At 43.1% G+C, this 18,923-nt stretch overlaps 1 protein-coding gene across 1 annotated transcript; it reads left to right on the forward strand.

The window, feature by feature from the left end:
* Window positions 1-15,766: 15,766 nt before the first annotated feature.
* Window positions 15,767-18,044, forward strand: LOC124697564 (proline-rich receptor-like protein kinase PERK4). Its single transcript, XM_047230135.1, has 5 exons — window positions 15,767-16,365; window positions 16,487-16,966; window positions 17,085-17,171; window positions 17,288-17,748; window positions 17,830-18,044. The coding sequence occupies exons 1-5, from the start codon at window positions 15,939-15,941 to the stop codon at window positions 17,929-17,931; spliced, it is 1,557 nt and encodes a 518-aa protein (XP_047086091.1). The 5' UTR covers window positions 15,767-15,938; the 3' UTR covers window positions 17,932-18,044.
* Window positions 18,045-18,923: the final 879 nt, after the last annotated feature.

Here is an 18,923-nt window from a genome sequence, read left to right on the forward strand (position 1 = left end):
CCCATGAGGCGCGGCATCCTCGGCGTTTAATGTTAGAGGCTGACATGTGGGACCGTGAGCCGACGGCGTCCTCAACGTTTTAAAGGCGGCGGGAGATCGAAAGAAAAAATAAGCCAAAAATCATTTGGTATTCAAAATCCAAGAAAATAAACATTTACCGTTACGAGAGGATGACATGCGGGACCCATGAGGCAGCGGCATCCTCAACGATTCCAAGGCGGCGAGGGATCAAAAGAAAAAAAGGAAATATCCGAGAAATTAATTAGGGGTTCAAAATAAATCCATCAAAGGAAAGTTTTATTGTTCATAGAGGATGACATGTGGGACCGACACTGCCAATAGCGTCCTCATCGTTTCAAAGGGGCGAGGAGATCAAAAGAAAAAGGCAAATAGCCGAGAAATTAGGGGTAAAAAATAACTCCAAGAAAGGAAACTTTTATTGTTCGTAGAGGATGACATGCGGGACCCATGAGCCGGCGGCTTACTTAACGTTTCAAAGGCGGCATGAGATCGAAAGAAAAAGGCAAGTGACAAAATATCGGGAGCCCAAGATAATCCAAGAAAAGAAACTTTATTTACATAGAGGATGACATGCGGGTCCCATTTTGCGACGGCGGTCCCAACGTTTCAAATGCGGCTTGAGATCAAAAGAAAAAGAAAGTAGCCAGAAATTAGGGGTCAAAAAAATCCAAGAAAATAAAGTTGATGGACATAGAGGATGACATGCGAGTCCCATGAGCTAGCGGCTTACTCAACGTTTCCAAGGCGGCGGGGATCAAAAGAAAAAGGAAATAGCCAAAAATCGAGAGGGTGAAAAAAAACAAAGAAAATGAACTTTTATAGTACATAGAGGATGACATGCGGGTCCCATGAGCCGGCGGGTTCCTCAACATTTCAAACGTGGCATGAGATCGAAAGAAAAAGGCAAGTGACCAAATATCGAGGAGCCAAAAATAATTCAAGAAAAGAAACTTGATTGTACATAGAGGATGACATGCGGGTCCCAATTAGCGACGGCGGTATCAACGTTTGAGAGGCTGCACGGGATCGAAAGAAAAAGGCAAGTGACCAAATATCGGGAGCCAAAAATAATCCAAGAAAAGAAATTTTATTGTACGTAGAGGATGACATGCGGGTCCCATTTTGCGGCGGCGGTCTCAACGTTTCCAAGGCGGCACGGAACCAAAGAAAAATGAAGTAGCCGGAAATCGGGGGTGAAATAAATCCAAGAAGAAAGATTTCAATTGGGCTGCATCTGGACATACGGGCCTTCGAACTATCTGCTTGGCCTTTTGACTCGTACAATTTCAGCCCACTCCAAAACGGGAAAGTTCCGAATTTTCTAAAAAAACAGGAAAGTCCTATGCTTCGCAAAGACAAAAAAACAAGGAGATTCAACATATAAGTTTGTTTATGTAAAAATAAAGATTTAATTATCCGTTTGAAATAGCTCAGAGCGCAATACATTGTTTATTGTGTGCAAAATAATCAAGATATCATATGTTTCTTGTACGGGGAGGCTGACATCGGGGACCCATGAGCCAACAGCGTCGTCAACGTTTTAAAGGCGGCGGGGGATGGAAAGAAAAAATAAACCAAAAATCTGTTGGTAAAAAATCCAAGAAAAGAAACATTTTCGTTACGAGAGGATGACATGCGGGACCCATGAGGCGGCGGCATCCTCGGCGTTTATTGTTCATAGAGGTTGACATGTGGGACCCGTGAGCCGGCGGCGTCCTCAACGTTTTAAAGGCTACGAGGTGATCGAAAGAAAAAATAAGCCAAAAATCGTTTGGTCAACAAAATCCAAGAAAATAAACATTTACCGTTACGAGAGGATGACATGCGGGACCCATGAGGCAGCGGCATCCTCAACGATTCCAAGGCGGCGGGGAAATATCCGAGAAATTAATTAGGGGTTCAAAATAAATCCATCAAAGGAAACTTTTATTGTTCATAGAGGATGACATGTGGGACCGACACGCCAACGAGCGTCCTCATCGTTTCGAGAGGGCGAGGAGATCAAAAGAAAAAGGCAAATAGCCAGAAATTAGGGGTAAAAAATAACTCCAAGAAAGGAAACTTTTATTGTTCGTAGAGGATGACATGCGGGACCCATGAGCCGGCGGCTTACTCAACGTTTCAAAGGCGGCATGAGATCGAAAGAAAAAGGCAAGTGACATAATATCGGGAGCCAAAGATAATCCAAGAAAAGAAACTTTATTGTACGTAGAGGATGACATGCGGGTCCCATTTAGCGACGGCGGTCTCAACATTTCAAATGCGGCTTGAGATCAAAAGAAAAAGAAAGTTGATTGTACATAGAGGATGACATGCGGGTCCCATGAGTCGGCAGCTTACCCAACGTTTCCAAGGCGGCGGGGATCAAAAGAAAAAGGAAATAGCCAAAAATCGAGAGGGTGAAAAAAAATAAAGAAAAATAAACTTTTATAGCACATAGAGGATGACATGCGGGTCCCATGAGCCGGCGGGTTCCTCAACGTTTCAAACGTGGCATGAGATCGAAAGAAAAAGGCAAGTGACCAAATATGAGGAGCCAAAAATAATTCAAGAAAAGAAAGTTTTATAGTACATAGAGGATGACATGCGGGTCCCATTTAGCGGCAGCGGTATCACCGTTTGAGAGGCGGCAGGGGATCAAAAGAAAAAAGAAATTGCCAAAAATCAGAGGGTGAAAAAAAACCAAGAAAATGAACTTTTATAGTACATAGAGGATGACATGCGGGTCCCATGAGCATGCAGGTTCCTCAACGTTTCAAACGTGGCATGAGATCGAAAGAAAAAGGCAAGTGAAAAAATATCAGGAGCCAAAAATAATTCAAGAAAAGAAAGTTTTATAGTACATAGAGGATGACATGCGGGTCCCATTTAGCGACGGCGGTATCACCGTTTGAGAGGCGGCAGGGGATCGAAAGAAAAAGGCAAGTGAAAAAATATGAGCCAAAAATAATTCAAGAAAATAAAGTTTTATAGTACATAGAGGATGACATGCGGGTCCCATTTAGCAGCAGCGGTATCACCGTTTGAGAGGCGGCAGGGGATCAAAAGAAAAAAGAAATTGCCAAAAATCGGAGGGTGAAAAAAAACCAAGAAAATGAACTTTTATAGTACATAGAGGATGACATGCGGGTCCCATGAGCCTGCGGGTTCCTCAACGTTTCAAACGTGGCATGAGATCGAAAGAAAAAGGTAAGTGACCAAATATGAGGTGCCAAAAATAATTCAAGAAAAGAAAGTTTTATAGTACATAGAGGATGACATGCGGGTCCCGAGTTAGCGGCGGCGGTATCACCGTTTGAGAGGCGGCATGGGATCGAAAGAAAAAGGCAAGTGACCAAATTTGAGGTGCCAAAAAAAACTCCAAGAAAAGAAAGTTTTATAGTACATAGAGGATGACATGCGGGTCCCATTTAGCGACGGCGGTATCACCGTTTGAGAGGCGGCGGGGGATCGAAAGAAAAAGGTAAGTGACCAAATATGAGGTGCCAAAAATAATTCAAGAAAAGAAAGTTTTATAGTACATAGAGGATGACATGCGGGTCCCGGTTAGCGGCGGCGGTATCACCGTTTGAGAGGCGGCGGGGGATCGAAAGAAAAAGGCAAGTGACCAAATTTGAGGTGCCAAAAAAACTCCAAGAAAAGAAAGTTGATTGCACATAGAGGATGACATGCGGGTCCCATTTAGCGAGCAGCGGTCTCAACGTTTCCAAGGCGGCAAGGGATCAAAAGAAAAAGGAAGTAGCCGAGAAATCGGGGGTCAAAAAAAATCCAAGAATAGAAAGAATTTTGGTTCATAGAGGATGACATGCGGGACCCATGATCCTGCATCGTAAACGGCTCGATCGGAGAACGTTGAACGAGATGGCGCGATCGAGAAAAAAAATAATGCCAGAGAGGCTGCCATCTGGGCCCTACATCCCTCGGCGGTGCGGATTTGCGTTGACTCGGCCGGCGAACCCGAGATTTCGAGATGCACCACGTCCCGGGCCACCATACGCGACGTTTTGGCCGCTTTCGTCGGGCTAGGTGGCCTCAAAAACGAGAAAAAAAAAGTTTCGACATGCACCACGGAGGGACCAAAAATCGTCGGCCATGGTACACCAGCAACCACGGCGCGACTTCAACTTCGTCGGCCATGGCAACTTTTCTTGTAGTGAGATTCAAACTCTATACTTTATATGGTGAGAAACCATTCATCCATATAACCAAAGTTAACTATAAAAAGAACCATAACCGTTTTAGTACTTTAATGATAACTTGAGGATAGTTAGAGAAGTCAATTGGTAGAAGATAAAACCAATTCTCAAGTCCTTAGTAACTAAAGGAGAACATAATGTTGAGTAAGCAATCATCTTATCATGGTTAGGGGATATTAAACCCTAGCCAATGCACTATGGTGTCATCCCATATCTACAACCTAGAATTATATCTCAACCTAGTTTGTATACCACTTGGGTGAGCACAACTAAAACCTAATGAAGCCATATTTGAGTTTCAAACCATGTGTCAGTAAGCACATATAATTAGAACCCTAGCATTGCACTCTCATGCTTAATTATTAACCATAAGAGACACCTAATGCTAACCCTATAATTAAACCCATGTGTGGTTATCAACCACTTATCCTTATAATTAAAACCAAACCATAATGAGAGTTGTATCTACTCTAGGTATTTCAAGGAGTTAGTGCCAAACCTGAGAAGGGAGTTACAATAGAGAACTTACAAGACCTTAAATATTAATAAGACATCTTACCAACCCTAACAAAATACTCTTAGAGCCAAGAGAGGGATAAATTGAATTATCATCATTAAGAACTTTACTTGAGAAGTTAAATATATTCAAATGCAAGAGTACACAATATGGTTAAACACATAATCAAGATCCACTCATAATTCCACCATGAAAAAGAAAGTTAGAATTAATTCTACAAGAAAAAGGGAATTAAAGTGAATGCCTAAAATCATATGTAATTAAAATTTGCAATAAAGCTCACATATGTGAAATGTTTATTCAAGACAATTGAGTATTACAATAATCCTTTTATTAGTCCTCATTGTCAAAAACCTGCAAAATAGAAAAGGATTCAAATCTAAATCAAAAACAGAATTCAAAATAGAAAAATTAAAAAGGGGAAAAAGAAAATAGAAAAGAAAATAAGAGAGAGGAGAGGCTTACCTATCGGGCCACCGCAGCCCAGCAGCCAGCCCAACACCATTTCCTTGCAGCCTGGCCCAGTCCACCGTACCCCTTCCTTTGGATAAATACGAAGAAGCAAAGCGTCTTCTTCCTCTCGCCTTGGATCGACACCACGATGACGACGAAGCTCCACGTCCCGGCCACCAGGGTCGACTCCCACTAGCGTCGATGATCGAGGGGAGCAGTATAAATACCTGGATGAAATCTTGCTTCGTTTCCCCTTTTCTCTCCGTCCCAATTTGAAACCCTGGCTCACCCCGGCCACAGTCACCGTCGTCGATTGGGGAAGCCCCAAGCCCCGCCGTGGCCACCATCATCCTCACCACCCTCGACATGCTCAACCTGCGCGAGGAATCGAGTCAGGAAGCTCTCAGACGCCGGTGGTTGCTCGTTCCTTTCCGCCGGTATTCCACAGAAAAACGGGCAATGGCGTCGCCACCGTCGACAAGCGCCGCCGTCGAGCCTTTCCTGAGCATCACTGTGAGCTTATGCTTATCTCAAGCCACTTATTTTACCTTAGCATCCACCGTAGCATGCCCACGTCGTTCACCATTGTGCGCCACCGCAGTCGGAGCTCGCCGGAGCTACTCCGGTGACCTTTTCGATGGGGCGCCACCACCTTATGGCTCAGCGCGTCGCCCTGAGTCGAGCCAGCACCCGCGCGCGTCCGCGGGAGTAGCCCAACGCCGACGACCATCGCCATAGTCCGCCGGCCACCGTGCCCATTGCCACGTTGGCAATTTTGCCTCGGTCAAACACGCGTGGTAGCTGACGTGGACTCTGGCCCACTAGTCAGTGTCTCTGTGGGTAGACTAGCCCGGGTGTGTTTAGTCATTTCGTTTCAAATTCAAATTCCATTAATATCTGAAACTTTGCAAATTTATAGGAAATTCATATGAACTCAAAAAAATGAAAATAAGATATCAAAATTCTTGTAAAAGAAAATCCTATCCAATAAAAATATAATATGAAATTTTTATTTTAAACAAAAATCTAATTATTTAAATACCTATTAATTAAGTCTTTTCTTTTAATTCCAAATGCAACAAAAATTCAGAAATTAAGAAAAAGTTCTAAAATAAATAAAAACCAGTAAGTAAATAAAGGAAACAATAAAACTAATTTTCCTTTATTAATAACTTCTTAAATCCTTATTAGGAGGATTTAAATCCTAATTAATAATTGTCCTAATCATTAATTATTCAAAAATAATGAAATGCCAAATTCTATATTATTTTTATTTCAAAGTTATTAATAACTTCAACTTTATAATGAAGTTATTACCTTAAGAACTATATGGTAGATTAGGAAACCCTAATTCGATTAGACATAAAATTGTAGTTCATAATTTTATGTGGGATTCTAAAACCCTAATGCCATTAGGAACTCTAGCTCCATTAACCCATATGAACCCTAAATTTGTCCTAAACCTAAACCCTAGGTTATACCATGTGATCATCCTACTTTCTTTTCAATCTTTTTTTTTGCGAAAGTACTTTCTTTTCAATCGTAGAACCATAATCACAATTAAATGCTTGTCATGTTCACATAAAATATAGAAACACTATCACTACTAATTTAGCATTCCATGTATGCACCCCATCAGACCTAGATGATCAAATAGGGTCAACCAAGTGTAAACCCTAGATCCTATTACCAAAGCCATCATCCTTATTTATCCCTATTTAGCATCACACCATTGTGATGAACTCTATATAGCAACCATGCTTAATATTTTGCATCATTTGCCATACATCCTAAACCCTAATAGTGATTAAATGTTTATAAACCACCTTATTTAGGAACCAATTATTCTTTACTTAGTGGATCCAATAACAAACCCTAGACAACCTCAACCTTAATTGAGATACTTCTTATAACTTAAGAAGTATGTTCTTCAAAAGTTATTCTTTTGAAGTAAATAGGGAGTAGCCATCAAACCTGCTTAATAGGATTCATAAACCCTAGCCAGGTGTCATAAACAAGGTATACCAACCTTGATAGCACCTATGTTTAATAAATTACCTCAGATGTGCCTCCAGCCTTGTTAGGATCCATCTAATCCTTACCTAGAAACTAGATGGAAACCATAGTAAACCATAGAACTCCACAACCATAATTATCATACTTATTATTTATTAAAGAACCTATTCTTCAAAAGTTATTCTTTTGAAATATATAACAAGAAATCATAAACCATGCAAAATAGGACTTAAAATTAATAACTGCTCTTTACTTATTATGCAACTACTATTTCTTGGTGTGTATGATTGTTATTCTACATTCTACCATTTGTTTATGATTTTAAGACAACAAAACCCTAATAAGAACCTTGTTTGTGGAATCACCCTAAAAGTGCAACACACTCTAAACCAATCATACCAACTCACTGTCCTAAATCATCGGGGTTAGATCACGCTTAGAGCGATTGCATCTCATAATTATGCATTATTGCATCCTTGCCAATCTTTTAAACATCGTCCTTAGCGGACAATGATGCTATTTCAGAATTTGGAGTTACTGCGTATCGAAGACCTTGCCTGCATAATCTTGCAGTGAAGAAAGGCAAGTTCATCGCTTGCTCATGTCATTTGAGTATTTTTACCAAATTACTTGCAAAGTATTATACTTATCACTCTTGCATGAAAAGCAAAAGTACTACTTTCATAACTATGAATATGACTATGTGGTTGATAATGGAACCATGGAATGTGTTGACATGGTGGAGGTTCCATTGCAATGGGTTTATATCCATCTAGGATTAAACAACAAATGTCGTCCAGTGATTCTTGTGCCGTAAAACTCGTGTTAACCATAAGATCTGGAGTGGGACGGAGTAGTCAATTGTATTTCCACCTCTTGTACATCAACGGATGCGCTTACCGTAGCAGTTGTGTCTTGCGGGAGCAACTTGAGGGTGGGGATCCCATTCTAATTCCCCACGGTAATGCGGTCTATGATTGGTTGCATTGATCGGCGAAGGACCATGGTTGCGACCTGGTAGTTGTCGAGGTCGGAAGATATCCAAGTGATATAGCCCGGCGAGGACCCAAGGTCGGATTTGCAACAAAGGGTGGGTGTGCGAGGTAGCGGAGGAATATGATTGACTAAGACCTTACTCCTGGCCTCACACCAAAAGAAGTGTGGACGAGCCTGCAACTCGGTTGGCAACAAGGATAAGATCTCTTATGGGTAAAGCAACACACCTCTGCAGAGTGTAATGAATCATGGCCTGTCACTCCCTTTTCCGGGATATGGAACTGCGAACGCTGCCGGAAAGGAACTCCATGAAGTTCTAGTAAACCGGTGAAGGCTGACGGACATAGTTCTTCTGAATAAAAGCAACCTTTTGAAGAAATGGTTATGAAAACCTGCATTGGTATTAGACTTTCTGGTCTAATGTTGTAGCTAGTGCATTAAACACCTCTTTCCTATAATGAACTTGTTGAGTACGATCGTACTCATCCCACTCTTAAATCCCTTGCTTAGATATGGAGGCATCGAAGGAGGATCTACAGTGCAACTCGAAGGCCGAGGAGTCAACAACTACTTCAAGAAACAGAAACCTGTCAGAGGAGTCAGATACCACATCCAACAAGGAGAAAACCTAGATTAGCAATAGAAAGGAATTAGCTTCCTAAACCTAGCTCCTATGTAGCTAGAATCTATTCATAACCTCTATAGCTAGTCAAAACCTCTACAAGTAGAGTTAGTGATAAGATTAGACTACAAGTCGTTCTCCTGGAGTTTATTTGCAGTTTTACCTCATTGTAAAGTAGGAGGCTGTGCTGATCTTCTGTAACAGAGTCTGTATGTAATTCTATAGACATGCCTCGGACCCGCATATGTTTCTGTTGTACCACTCTGAGCGATGTAATACTAGTGGAACGGTGTTTCATTTGTGTTATGTCATACTTGCATACTACACCATGCAGTGGTATGCCGGGTCACCACAGTAACCTAGACTAGTAATAGTAACATGGCATATGTTACTAGTCTAAGTTACTCCCCACTATGACCAGCCTTAGCCCGTCCAAAGTTTGCTCTTCCTCTGCGTAGTCTTTTTAATAATCATGCCGGGGATTTCGTGTTTCCGGTTAGGTAGTCTCTTCTGTAGACATGTGTAGTGTGTGTAGTTTTATCTTGTATAAGCTAGGTTCAGCATCATGTATCTTCTTCGTCATTTAGGGTGTTATTAGTTTAACATTGGACCTTACGCCTATTATTTAAAAACAAACTTCCTTCACAGAATCCCTTCCCGCACGCAAAATTTCTGGAATTGAGTATAGATGTAAGTGGATCAATATTAAGGTACCATGTACTATCTTTGGTTCAACAAAATAAACTAACTTTTATGATGGCATCATCAATTTAATTTTTATTTTTGCTTCAAAGAAGGTACAGAGTACCCTAATGTTGACCACTTGTATCTCTAGCTGCATCACGTCAACGGAGAAAACAAGGAAACAAATTTACACATGTTTTTCTTATGTGACTTTAGCTAGACACTAGGTGGAAGATAAATATGGAATGAAATGTGGACTTGCCTATAATGGATATATTTTGGACGGTTTGATGTGGATTAAATTTTATGTCTTAATTAAGGAGAGTATTATCACGTCCTACTAGAGCATTTGGAACCATAGAAACAAAATCATTTTTGATAGGCGTGTGCTAGCAGTCGGACGCCCGATGTGGGTCCGAAAATCGGTTGTTGTTCCGGTCGTTAGATCACGATCGTGTGATTAACGATTAATCCATCTTTCCTCACATGATCTGCTTGCTTTACTGCGTGACGCTTTTCTAATGTTGCACGACGTGGGTGCAGGATGTACTATATTCAGGACATCAAATTAATGCCCACCATGTGATTCTGTTGGGCTTCAAAACAGTAGTAATCGAACAAAAAGTCAGGTGTTTACAACAATAATTGACAATGGTTCCAACAAAAAATAACGGTCTGGGCGCCGGTAATTATCTGTACCAAAAAATATACAACAAAGCACTAATATATTTACAACAATAATTAACAATAAAACTAACAAAATTATTGGGTGTTTACAACAATATCCAACCACGATTTTTACGAAAAAAGTTCCAACACTAAAAAATCCCCAAGCCAAAAGAATATTTACAACAAAAATCACCAATATATTTATAACAATAGTTAACAACAAAACCAATAAAAAAATTAGATGTTTGCAATAGAATTTGGAACCGCTTTTATAATTTGAACAATAAAAAATCACATGGTAATAATATCTTTACAACAAATCACCAACATATTGACAACAATAATTTACAAGTAAACCAACAAATTATTTGGGTGTTCACCATAATAGTCAACAACATTAATAATTTCTCGTGCAAAAACTTTGCACAACAAATCAGATAGTGATTTACAACAATATACCATAACAATCTCAAGAAACTCAATTAACTAATCCAACGATTAGCAAAATTCTTGTGTGATATCTATCTTCAAACAGATTCATTAGTTGTTTTCAAAAGATTCATGGCAAAAGATGGCCTCATTGCGACCTTACACTATCGATTCGGCACGACGACCACGAATTCAGCTTGTCAACATGCCGACGGCACTAGATCCGGTGACCTCGGGCCCATTTCCACTGGCCGCTCGTGTATTTGCAGCGAAAGACAAACTAGACACATGTTTGTCAAAAGTAATAATAACAATGTATATAATATCAAAAAATCTAATAATAATCTTTGACATTTTTGTAGCACCGCACTAAAAAATGGTCGGTGTCACAGTGTTATTTGAGTCATAGCCTCTCACTCAACATTTCTTTTGCAGCAGCCATCGAGTACTAATACTAGCAGTACACGAGTAACAAAAGAGAAGCAACAGTAGTGGTCCAGCCCACGTGAAAAAAAAACAATTTTCAAGGTGAGGAGAGAGAGTGATGAGCATGTTAGCTAGCTGCGACGGGAAATGATACAGTTGTGTTATTTGTTTGCTTGGCTAGTGAAACGAACCGCGCGCGAGTTAATTCGGGAGCAACCGATCCAGCGATGCGATCAGTCACCCGATAATAAGTGTTTTTCTTTTTGATAGGCTATTTTTTTTACGATGTTGATAGGCTAAACTTGGATTTGATGGAATGTTTTAGGTTCTTCAAGGATTCATTTGCTCTCATTGTGCATAGAATAAAAAAATAGAGGGCATGCAGCAATAGATTGACACATTAGAAGTCTTTATTTGCCTTTCACCACTATTTATACCTTCTATTTTTGTAAATAAAAGAATTTACATAGTAGCGAACTTCTCTACTTTTTTGTCAAAATAATAGTAACAATTAAGCCCCAGCTATTAGAGTTTACAAACCACCAAAGTCAGGATAGATCAAACCTTGTTCCCCGAGAAGTTAGTTACGTATCTCCTATTTGTTGGGGGCATATGAATTGAAGAGGGTAGGGGAAGAGAGGAGTTCGATAAATATCCCTCGGTGAAAGAATAAAAGATAAGTCAGGTACACTATGAGTCTAATAATACATTTTCATAAGTTGGAGGATCAGAGAGAGAAGATGAGCTAGATGTAAATTAGGAGCCAATTATAGCATGTGCTACAAGACATTTTGTGAGAGTGTGAGGTGGGCTAGGTATTAACAAAGCAATACATCTTTATGGATAACTACTCTGCATGTTTACTATTAGACTAGCTATAGATGACATGGAAATAAGATGGAAAAGACACTTGGCGAGCTAAATTTCTAAAGCCCTATAATTGTCTCAAAATCCTCTTGTGCATTGTCCGGCAACAAGTTAAAGATCACTAGTAATATAGACATTAGTTGGCTCTACCATCATCGGTACTCTCACGTCTCTTGTGATGGGCGAGAGTGCGGTACCTCATCCGAGGGATTGAGAATTTGAGTTGAAGTTGACCCTGTGTTAGTTTTCCACTCGTAATGATGCATTATTCTTGTGCCTAACTCATGAACGGGTAGCGTCCGCTAAGAATCACCATACTAAGTCCCATCAAATAATAAAAGGAGGGGATGGTGACTAATAATCAACTTCCTAAGCCTGATTTCCCAATGAACTCCCTCCTCTAAACTTCATTTTGGTAAATTTGGCAAACACGGTGCAAAGGCAAAAAAAAAAAAAAAAATCATACATCAAGATACTAAAAGGCGCCTGCTTAAAACTTAAGTAATCGATCCTCATGATGGACTGACAGAGGCGTGAAGCAGCCTTGCTCTCAACAACTGTTAGTTAATTCACCAAAAATTTGCAAAAATTAAGTTGAAGATACGATACTAGAGAAACCATCTCGCCTTGCTATGACTGAAAGAGTGAGGCTAGTCGTGTGCTTGCAAAACGGCAACACTATTTCCATACAAACTGATTTTGGTGGGAAGTATTCAAAACTTAATTGTTTCTTTCAAGTCAACTCTCTAATGATACAAAATAATAGAGACTCGGCACCACAGTGCGTACAAGAGGTGCTTCCTTGTAATTTGGTATAGCAACATTTCTAGCTTACACAGAAATTTTTAGGCTCATATTAGCCATATGTGCCCTTGCAAGAAATGAAGAGGCCGCACTTTCAAATTCTCACCAACATAGTTTAATTTCATTTCTCCAAACCATGGGCTGCAAATGCATGGTCTTAAATATGATGTAAGTTGAAACCATCTTCCTAATGCCTCGCATACCATATACCTTGGAAAAAACAATTAGCGAGCTAAATTTCGAAAGCCCTATAGTTGTCTCAAAATCCTCTTGCGCATTGTCCGGCAACAAGTTAAGGATCACTAGTAATATATATATTCAACCAAGAAGGTCATTGTATGAGTTAGTTATAGCTGCATGTGACTTATATTGTTCCACATTGATGCACATAAATAAGGAAGATATTCCGTTGGTAGACTCATATATTTGTTTTTGTGGAGATGTTTGTACTACATGGTTCTTACATGGTCTTTTCGAACAAGGTTGTGAACTTCACTTTTTTACAACTCGCTTCTACAAAAATATCCAGGACTATTCATTTATAGGTGTACAAATTTAGCTCTAGAAGCAATTAATTTAAAGATATATTGCTAAAACAAATAAGTTAAAGATACCATAACATGACATGCAGGATATTGTAAGTTTATTAATAGTAAACTTTATTGTGCACTGAATGTTCTTTATTCGCAAGGCATAATAATGCCTTTTTTGAACCAATATTTCTACACATGATACTCAATTGCCACAAGTAATGGGAAAAACCAACTTTAAAGGTGAATAAACTCAAATATGTGTATATATAATTTGCCTAAGTGAGTGTGTACGCATTGTTAAAAGATGTATTGGCAAGTGGGGGCATGGATTTGTGGCTCCGACAAGGAGAATATGCTCCCGGATGAACAGAAAATTCAAAATAACTATTAAAATAGAAAATCCTCAAATATTGTGTACTTGCTTTTATTGGTAAGGTTTTTGTCTGCGCAAATTTGCATGCAAAAATCAACATGTATGTTTTTCCAATAAAAAGACAAAGTTCATTGTTCTGAACAAGCTAAAAGTTTGGCACTCAATTTGTCTTCTTAGCATAAGTCATAATATTTAGGTTTTCTCCATCTTAATTTGGAGATAACCAAGGACACAAACTTGTACATGTCTAGTTTTTCTCATGTTTTTTGACATTCATAAAATCATTCGCATGCATGAGCATTTGCTTTTGGGAGTCGAGGTGTTGCTTGAGCCTTGTTGACAGTAATGAATTAGTCAATTTCTTGGATACCCAAGTATTTAGATTATGAACATGTCCGTCCCGAAATGGCCTCGCCGGTGTCACCAAATATATTCCTCTACCAACACCATTTGTTTTTGTGATTTCATTTCCACACAAGGAAACTGCACAACCCAGTAACCTTTTGAGAGAATATTGCACATACTAGTGACTCAGATTTAGTTTTGCATAAACCATTGACTCTAGGGGTAATTTGTTAATAAACTGATTGCAATGTTTAGCAGCATTCGTGGCACCATGGTGGCACTTGGGCCTATGCTTGCCACATGCCAAGCTATATCTTTGCTCCAGGTTGCCACGTATCCAATTGCAACAATGATCAGGAAAAGGGAAAAAAAATTGCATGACTCTCATCAATTTCATCGAAATTACATATAGCAAGATATGATTGCAGTTAGAGCATGTCTAACAGACCCCTTAAAAGGGCCAAACCCGTATAATAACTGCCGAAATAAGGGGTTGGGTGCTACCCGGCCGTCTAGCAGATCCCGTAAAACAAGCCCCCGCATCGATTTTTTACAGTTTTGGCTACGGGGCGGCTCTTCGCCCCTTACTTGTAAGGGGCGGGAGGCTAAATACAGGGCCAACCCCTCATCCCATTTCACTATGGCGCGCGGACATTTCAGAAATCCCAACCGTTTTCCCCGCGCCGCCGCCATAGCCACCCGCGCGCCGCCGCTGAAAACAGAATATTCCGTAGGATTCTGTTTTACGGGGTGGGGATACGGGGTCTGCTAGCTCGGACGAGTTTTTGGCCAGCAAAAAGTGAATACAGGGCCCTCTACTCGTGTTTTAAGGGGTAGAAAAATAAGAGGTCTGTTAGACATGCTCTTACCAAGTTACGTATCTCTTGGCACATACAAATAACATTCATATTACAACCATCAAGTTATGTCTTCTTGGTGCATAGAAGTAAATACAAACTTTGTGTCTTTTCGCGCACACATCACATAAAGTGACTTCCCATGGTCATCGCACACATCACATTACTCCTGTCCTTCTTCAAAAACGAGAGTGAAGTGAGTTAAGATACCCCTCTCCTTGGTTGTCCATGTGGAGGTTCATATGCTGGAGCGACCTGTCCTGGTGGTCCATGGTGCGTGGAGAAATTGGAGAATGGAGTGGATGACGGATACATGTTTTTCTTCCTTTCTGGGAAGAAGATAGTTAGAGATTTCTGAGAGTCAAGCGGTCAAGCCGTCAAGGCAGTACCAATTTTTTCCTTGACAAGAGAGACTCTACTTTGACTTGACAGTGGGATGGAGAAAGTCGAGAGCTGCTAGAGAACAATACTATGAACGAGCCTATATTTTGTACACGAATTTGCAGCGCTATTGGGTTTAAAAAAGACCGAGAATAGATACATGATCCATATGTCCGTGTGAATTTTATGTAGAAAACTCATTTTGGCCTATAGAAAAAAAGATTTCTAACATTATATAAGCGTAATATACTACTAACTATGTCCATACAATGTATGTTTAAACGAAATTTCTGGCTACAATCTAGATGTATATGTCTACCTATATAATTTTTGGCAGATTTTTTGGAGACCCAAAAGTGGAGTTTCAGAAAAAAGACTTATGAGTTTTAGCTTTTGGCTATATTTTGCACTAGTTTATACTAATTTAAATAAAACGTTGACTTTTGACTAATTCAGACGTCTTACATTTTAGGACGGAAGGAGCATAGGTGACTGGCGAGTGGTCCACGGGGGCTGGAATCCAGAACGCAGCCGGCAGCCCCCACACCTCACGACGTTGCTGCAGATGAGGCAAACACCAACCACCCGCCAAGATCGGGCGCCGACGGCAGAGACGCAGCCGCACGCAGCAACGAACGACAACCGGAAACACCGCGCGCCGCAACAGAAAACACAACACGCGCCAACTGAAGCAGAGGGGATTGCGCCTCATCGATCGGGCTGAGTTGAATCCTTCTTGTCTCGCCGGCATGTCCTCTAATCCCTCGTCACCACCGTCGCCGCCATCGAACAACACCTCTCCTCCTTCAGCCGCCCCGCCGCCGTCACCGGACTCGTCCTCTGCACCAACGGTAAACTCGTCTTCGCCGGCGCCATCCAGCTCCTCGCCTCCGCCGGCGCCGTCCAAGTCCCATGGCGCTCCGGCGTCACCGGCCGCGATCCACACTCCATCTGCCCAATCCTCTAGAGGCACGGGTGACTCGAGCAGGTCGGAGCAGGCTTATGTGCGCCGCGTCAGCCCGGCTGAGATCGTTTTCGCTGCCGCCGGGGCGGCCGCCCTTCTTGCGCTCCTCATTGCCGCCTGCGTGTGCTGCTCGAGGAGGACGGCGCCGAGGAGGCGGCGGAAGCCTCGCAACCCGATGCATTTCTACGCAGACACTGCCTCCGGACACCAAGGTAATGCGCAATGCTTTCGAAGCTGCCATCGATCGCCATTCCTAGTCCTGGTGTTCCTGCTTTCTCTTGATTTGTGCACTGTAGTTGACCACCAATGACATGCATGGCGTGGCAACCACAGGCAACAGCACGAGCTACGCCAGTGGGCCGCAGCCGCAATGGCAGAGCGACACGGGCGCGGGGCCGTCGACGAGCATATCCGGCCCGCCGGGTGCCTCCTGGCACGTGCCGCCCGACATGAACTCCGGCCAGCCGCTGCATACGCCGGCACCGCAAGAGGCGCTGGTGTTCGGCAAGGGCACGTTCACCTACGAGGAGCTCGCGGCGGCGACGGGCGACTTCTCCCAGGCGAACCTGCTCGGGCAGGGCGGGTTCGGGTACGTGCACAAGGGGGTGCTCCCCAGCGGCAAGGCGGTGGCCGTGAAGCAGCTCAAGGCCGGGAGCGGCCAGGGGGAGCGCGAGTTCCAGGCCGAGGTGGACATCATCAGCCGGGTGCACCACCGCCACCTCGTGTCCCTCGTCGGATACTGCATCGCCGGCACCAGCCGCATGCTCGTCTACGAGTTCGTCCCCAACAAGACGCTCGAGTTCCACCTCCATGGTCAGCCTCCTCTACGTGGCCGTGCACAGCTTAGTTAGCTTCAGAAGTTAACTGAAACGACATTGTTGTTACACTGCAAGAACCGATACTGACGGTTGGTTCACGTGCTGGGTTGCAGGGAAAGGGTTGCCGCCAATGGCATGGGCGACGAGGCTGCGCATCGCGCTCGGGTCGGCGAAGGGTCTCGCCTACCTGCACGAAGACTGTGAGCATACATCACTAGCTAGCCTCAACATCTCCAGTTCTCCATTGCTAACGGCAGGCAACTGTGTTTCTGAATTCTGATGCCTGAATTGTCATGTTCATGTGGCAACAATGAAGGCCAGCCCCGGATCATCCACCGCGACATCAAATCCGCCAACATCCTCCTCGACAACAACTTCGAGGCGATGGTCGCGGACTTTGGGCTAGCCAAGCTGGCGTCCGACAACAACACGCACGTCACGACCCGCGTCATGGGGACGTTCGGGTACCTGGCGCCGGAGTACGCGTCGAGCGGGAGGCTGACGGAGAAGTCGGACGTGTTCTCCTACGGCGTGGTGCTGCTGGAGCTCCTGACGGGGCGGCGGCCCATCGACGCCACGACGCAGCTGTTCCTGGAAGACGGCCTCGTGGACTGGGCGAGGCCGGCCCTGTCGCGCGCGCTGGCCGGCGGCGACTACGACGCCGTTGCGGACCCGAGGCTGGAGGGCAGCTACGACCCGGTGGAGATGGCGCGCGTGGCGGCCAGTGCCGCGGCCTGCGTCCGGCAGTCGGCCAAGAAGCGCCCCAGGATGAGCCAGGTACAATGTCACTCGACGCATGCCCTGGCTTCTGCAGTTGTTCACGGGAAATGGCCATGGTGATTTTTCTTGGTGGTGCAGATAGTGAGGGCGCTGGAGGGGGACATGTCGCTCGAGGACCTGAACGAGGGGGTTCGGCCGGGGCAGAGTGTGCTGTTCGGCGAGGCGGGGTCGTCGGGGTAAAGGAGGGAGGCTTTGCTGGGGCCTTCCTTACTCGTCCGACATGAACCGCGTCGAGCAAGTGACCATCGCCGGAGTATAAAAAGAACACTTGACCGCGGCAACGACGAACACTTCTCCCAAGATATGAGTCGGAGCCGGCCGCCTCATCGTGGGTAGGGGCCGCGGATCTGCTGGTTATCTGAATATCCGTACGAGTCGGGTTGCTTGGTGGGAAATATAGACAGCATCACCGGTAGCCCTAAAATAGGCGGTAGGGGCGCCGGCACCTCCGTTTGAACGGCGCCGGCACTGCATCCTTTATTTGGGGAAGCTATTTCCACACCGGCGTCTCGCAAACGGTGGCCCCCAATTTTTTTTCTTTTTACAATATTTTCAAACAATATATCGATCACATTTTATTCATACAATCACACAAATAGAATTAAATTATTCATACAATCAATAAAACAGATAGTACTTAAATTATTCATACAACCCAACAAACAAATAGTACTTAAATTATTCATACAACCCAACAAACAAATAGTACTTAAATTATTCATACAACCCAACAAACAAATAGTACTTAAATTATTCATCCAGGCAAACAAATAGAAATAAAATCATGCATTGTTGGCTGCTCCTCTCCTTGCCCACAAATGCGCAGCTAGATCCGCCTTCAGTTGTGCATGGACACCTGCATCTCGAATTTCATTGTGCATACGAAGAAAAGCAGCAAATTCTTGGGCACATGCTCTACCTCAGCTAGTGGCCCTTGATAATCAAATGGATGATCATCCTGCACAGGTGCGTCGCGCTCGCTCTCAATGATCATGTTGTGGATGATCACATAGGCGTTCATCACCTCCCACATCTATGCCTCAGACCAAGTGACAGCAGGGTACCTGACAATGACGAAACGCTGCTGAAGCACAACAAAAGCACGCTCAACATCCTTGCGTGATGCTTCCTGGCATGTTGCAAAATAAGCTTCCATCTCGTTTGCCGGAGAG

Source organism: Lolium rigidum, chromosome 3 (genome assembly GCF_022539505.1).
Source record: "Lolium rigidum isolate FL_2022 chromosome 3, APGP_CSIRO_Lrig_0.1, whole genome shotgun sequence".
Taxonomy (NCBI): domain Eukaryota; kingdom Viridiplantae; phylum Streptophyta; class Magnoliopsida; order Poales; family Poaceae; genus Lolium; species Lolium rigidum.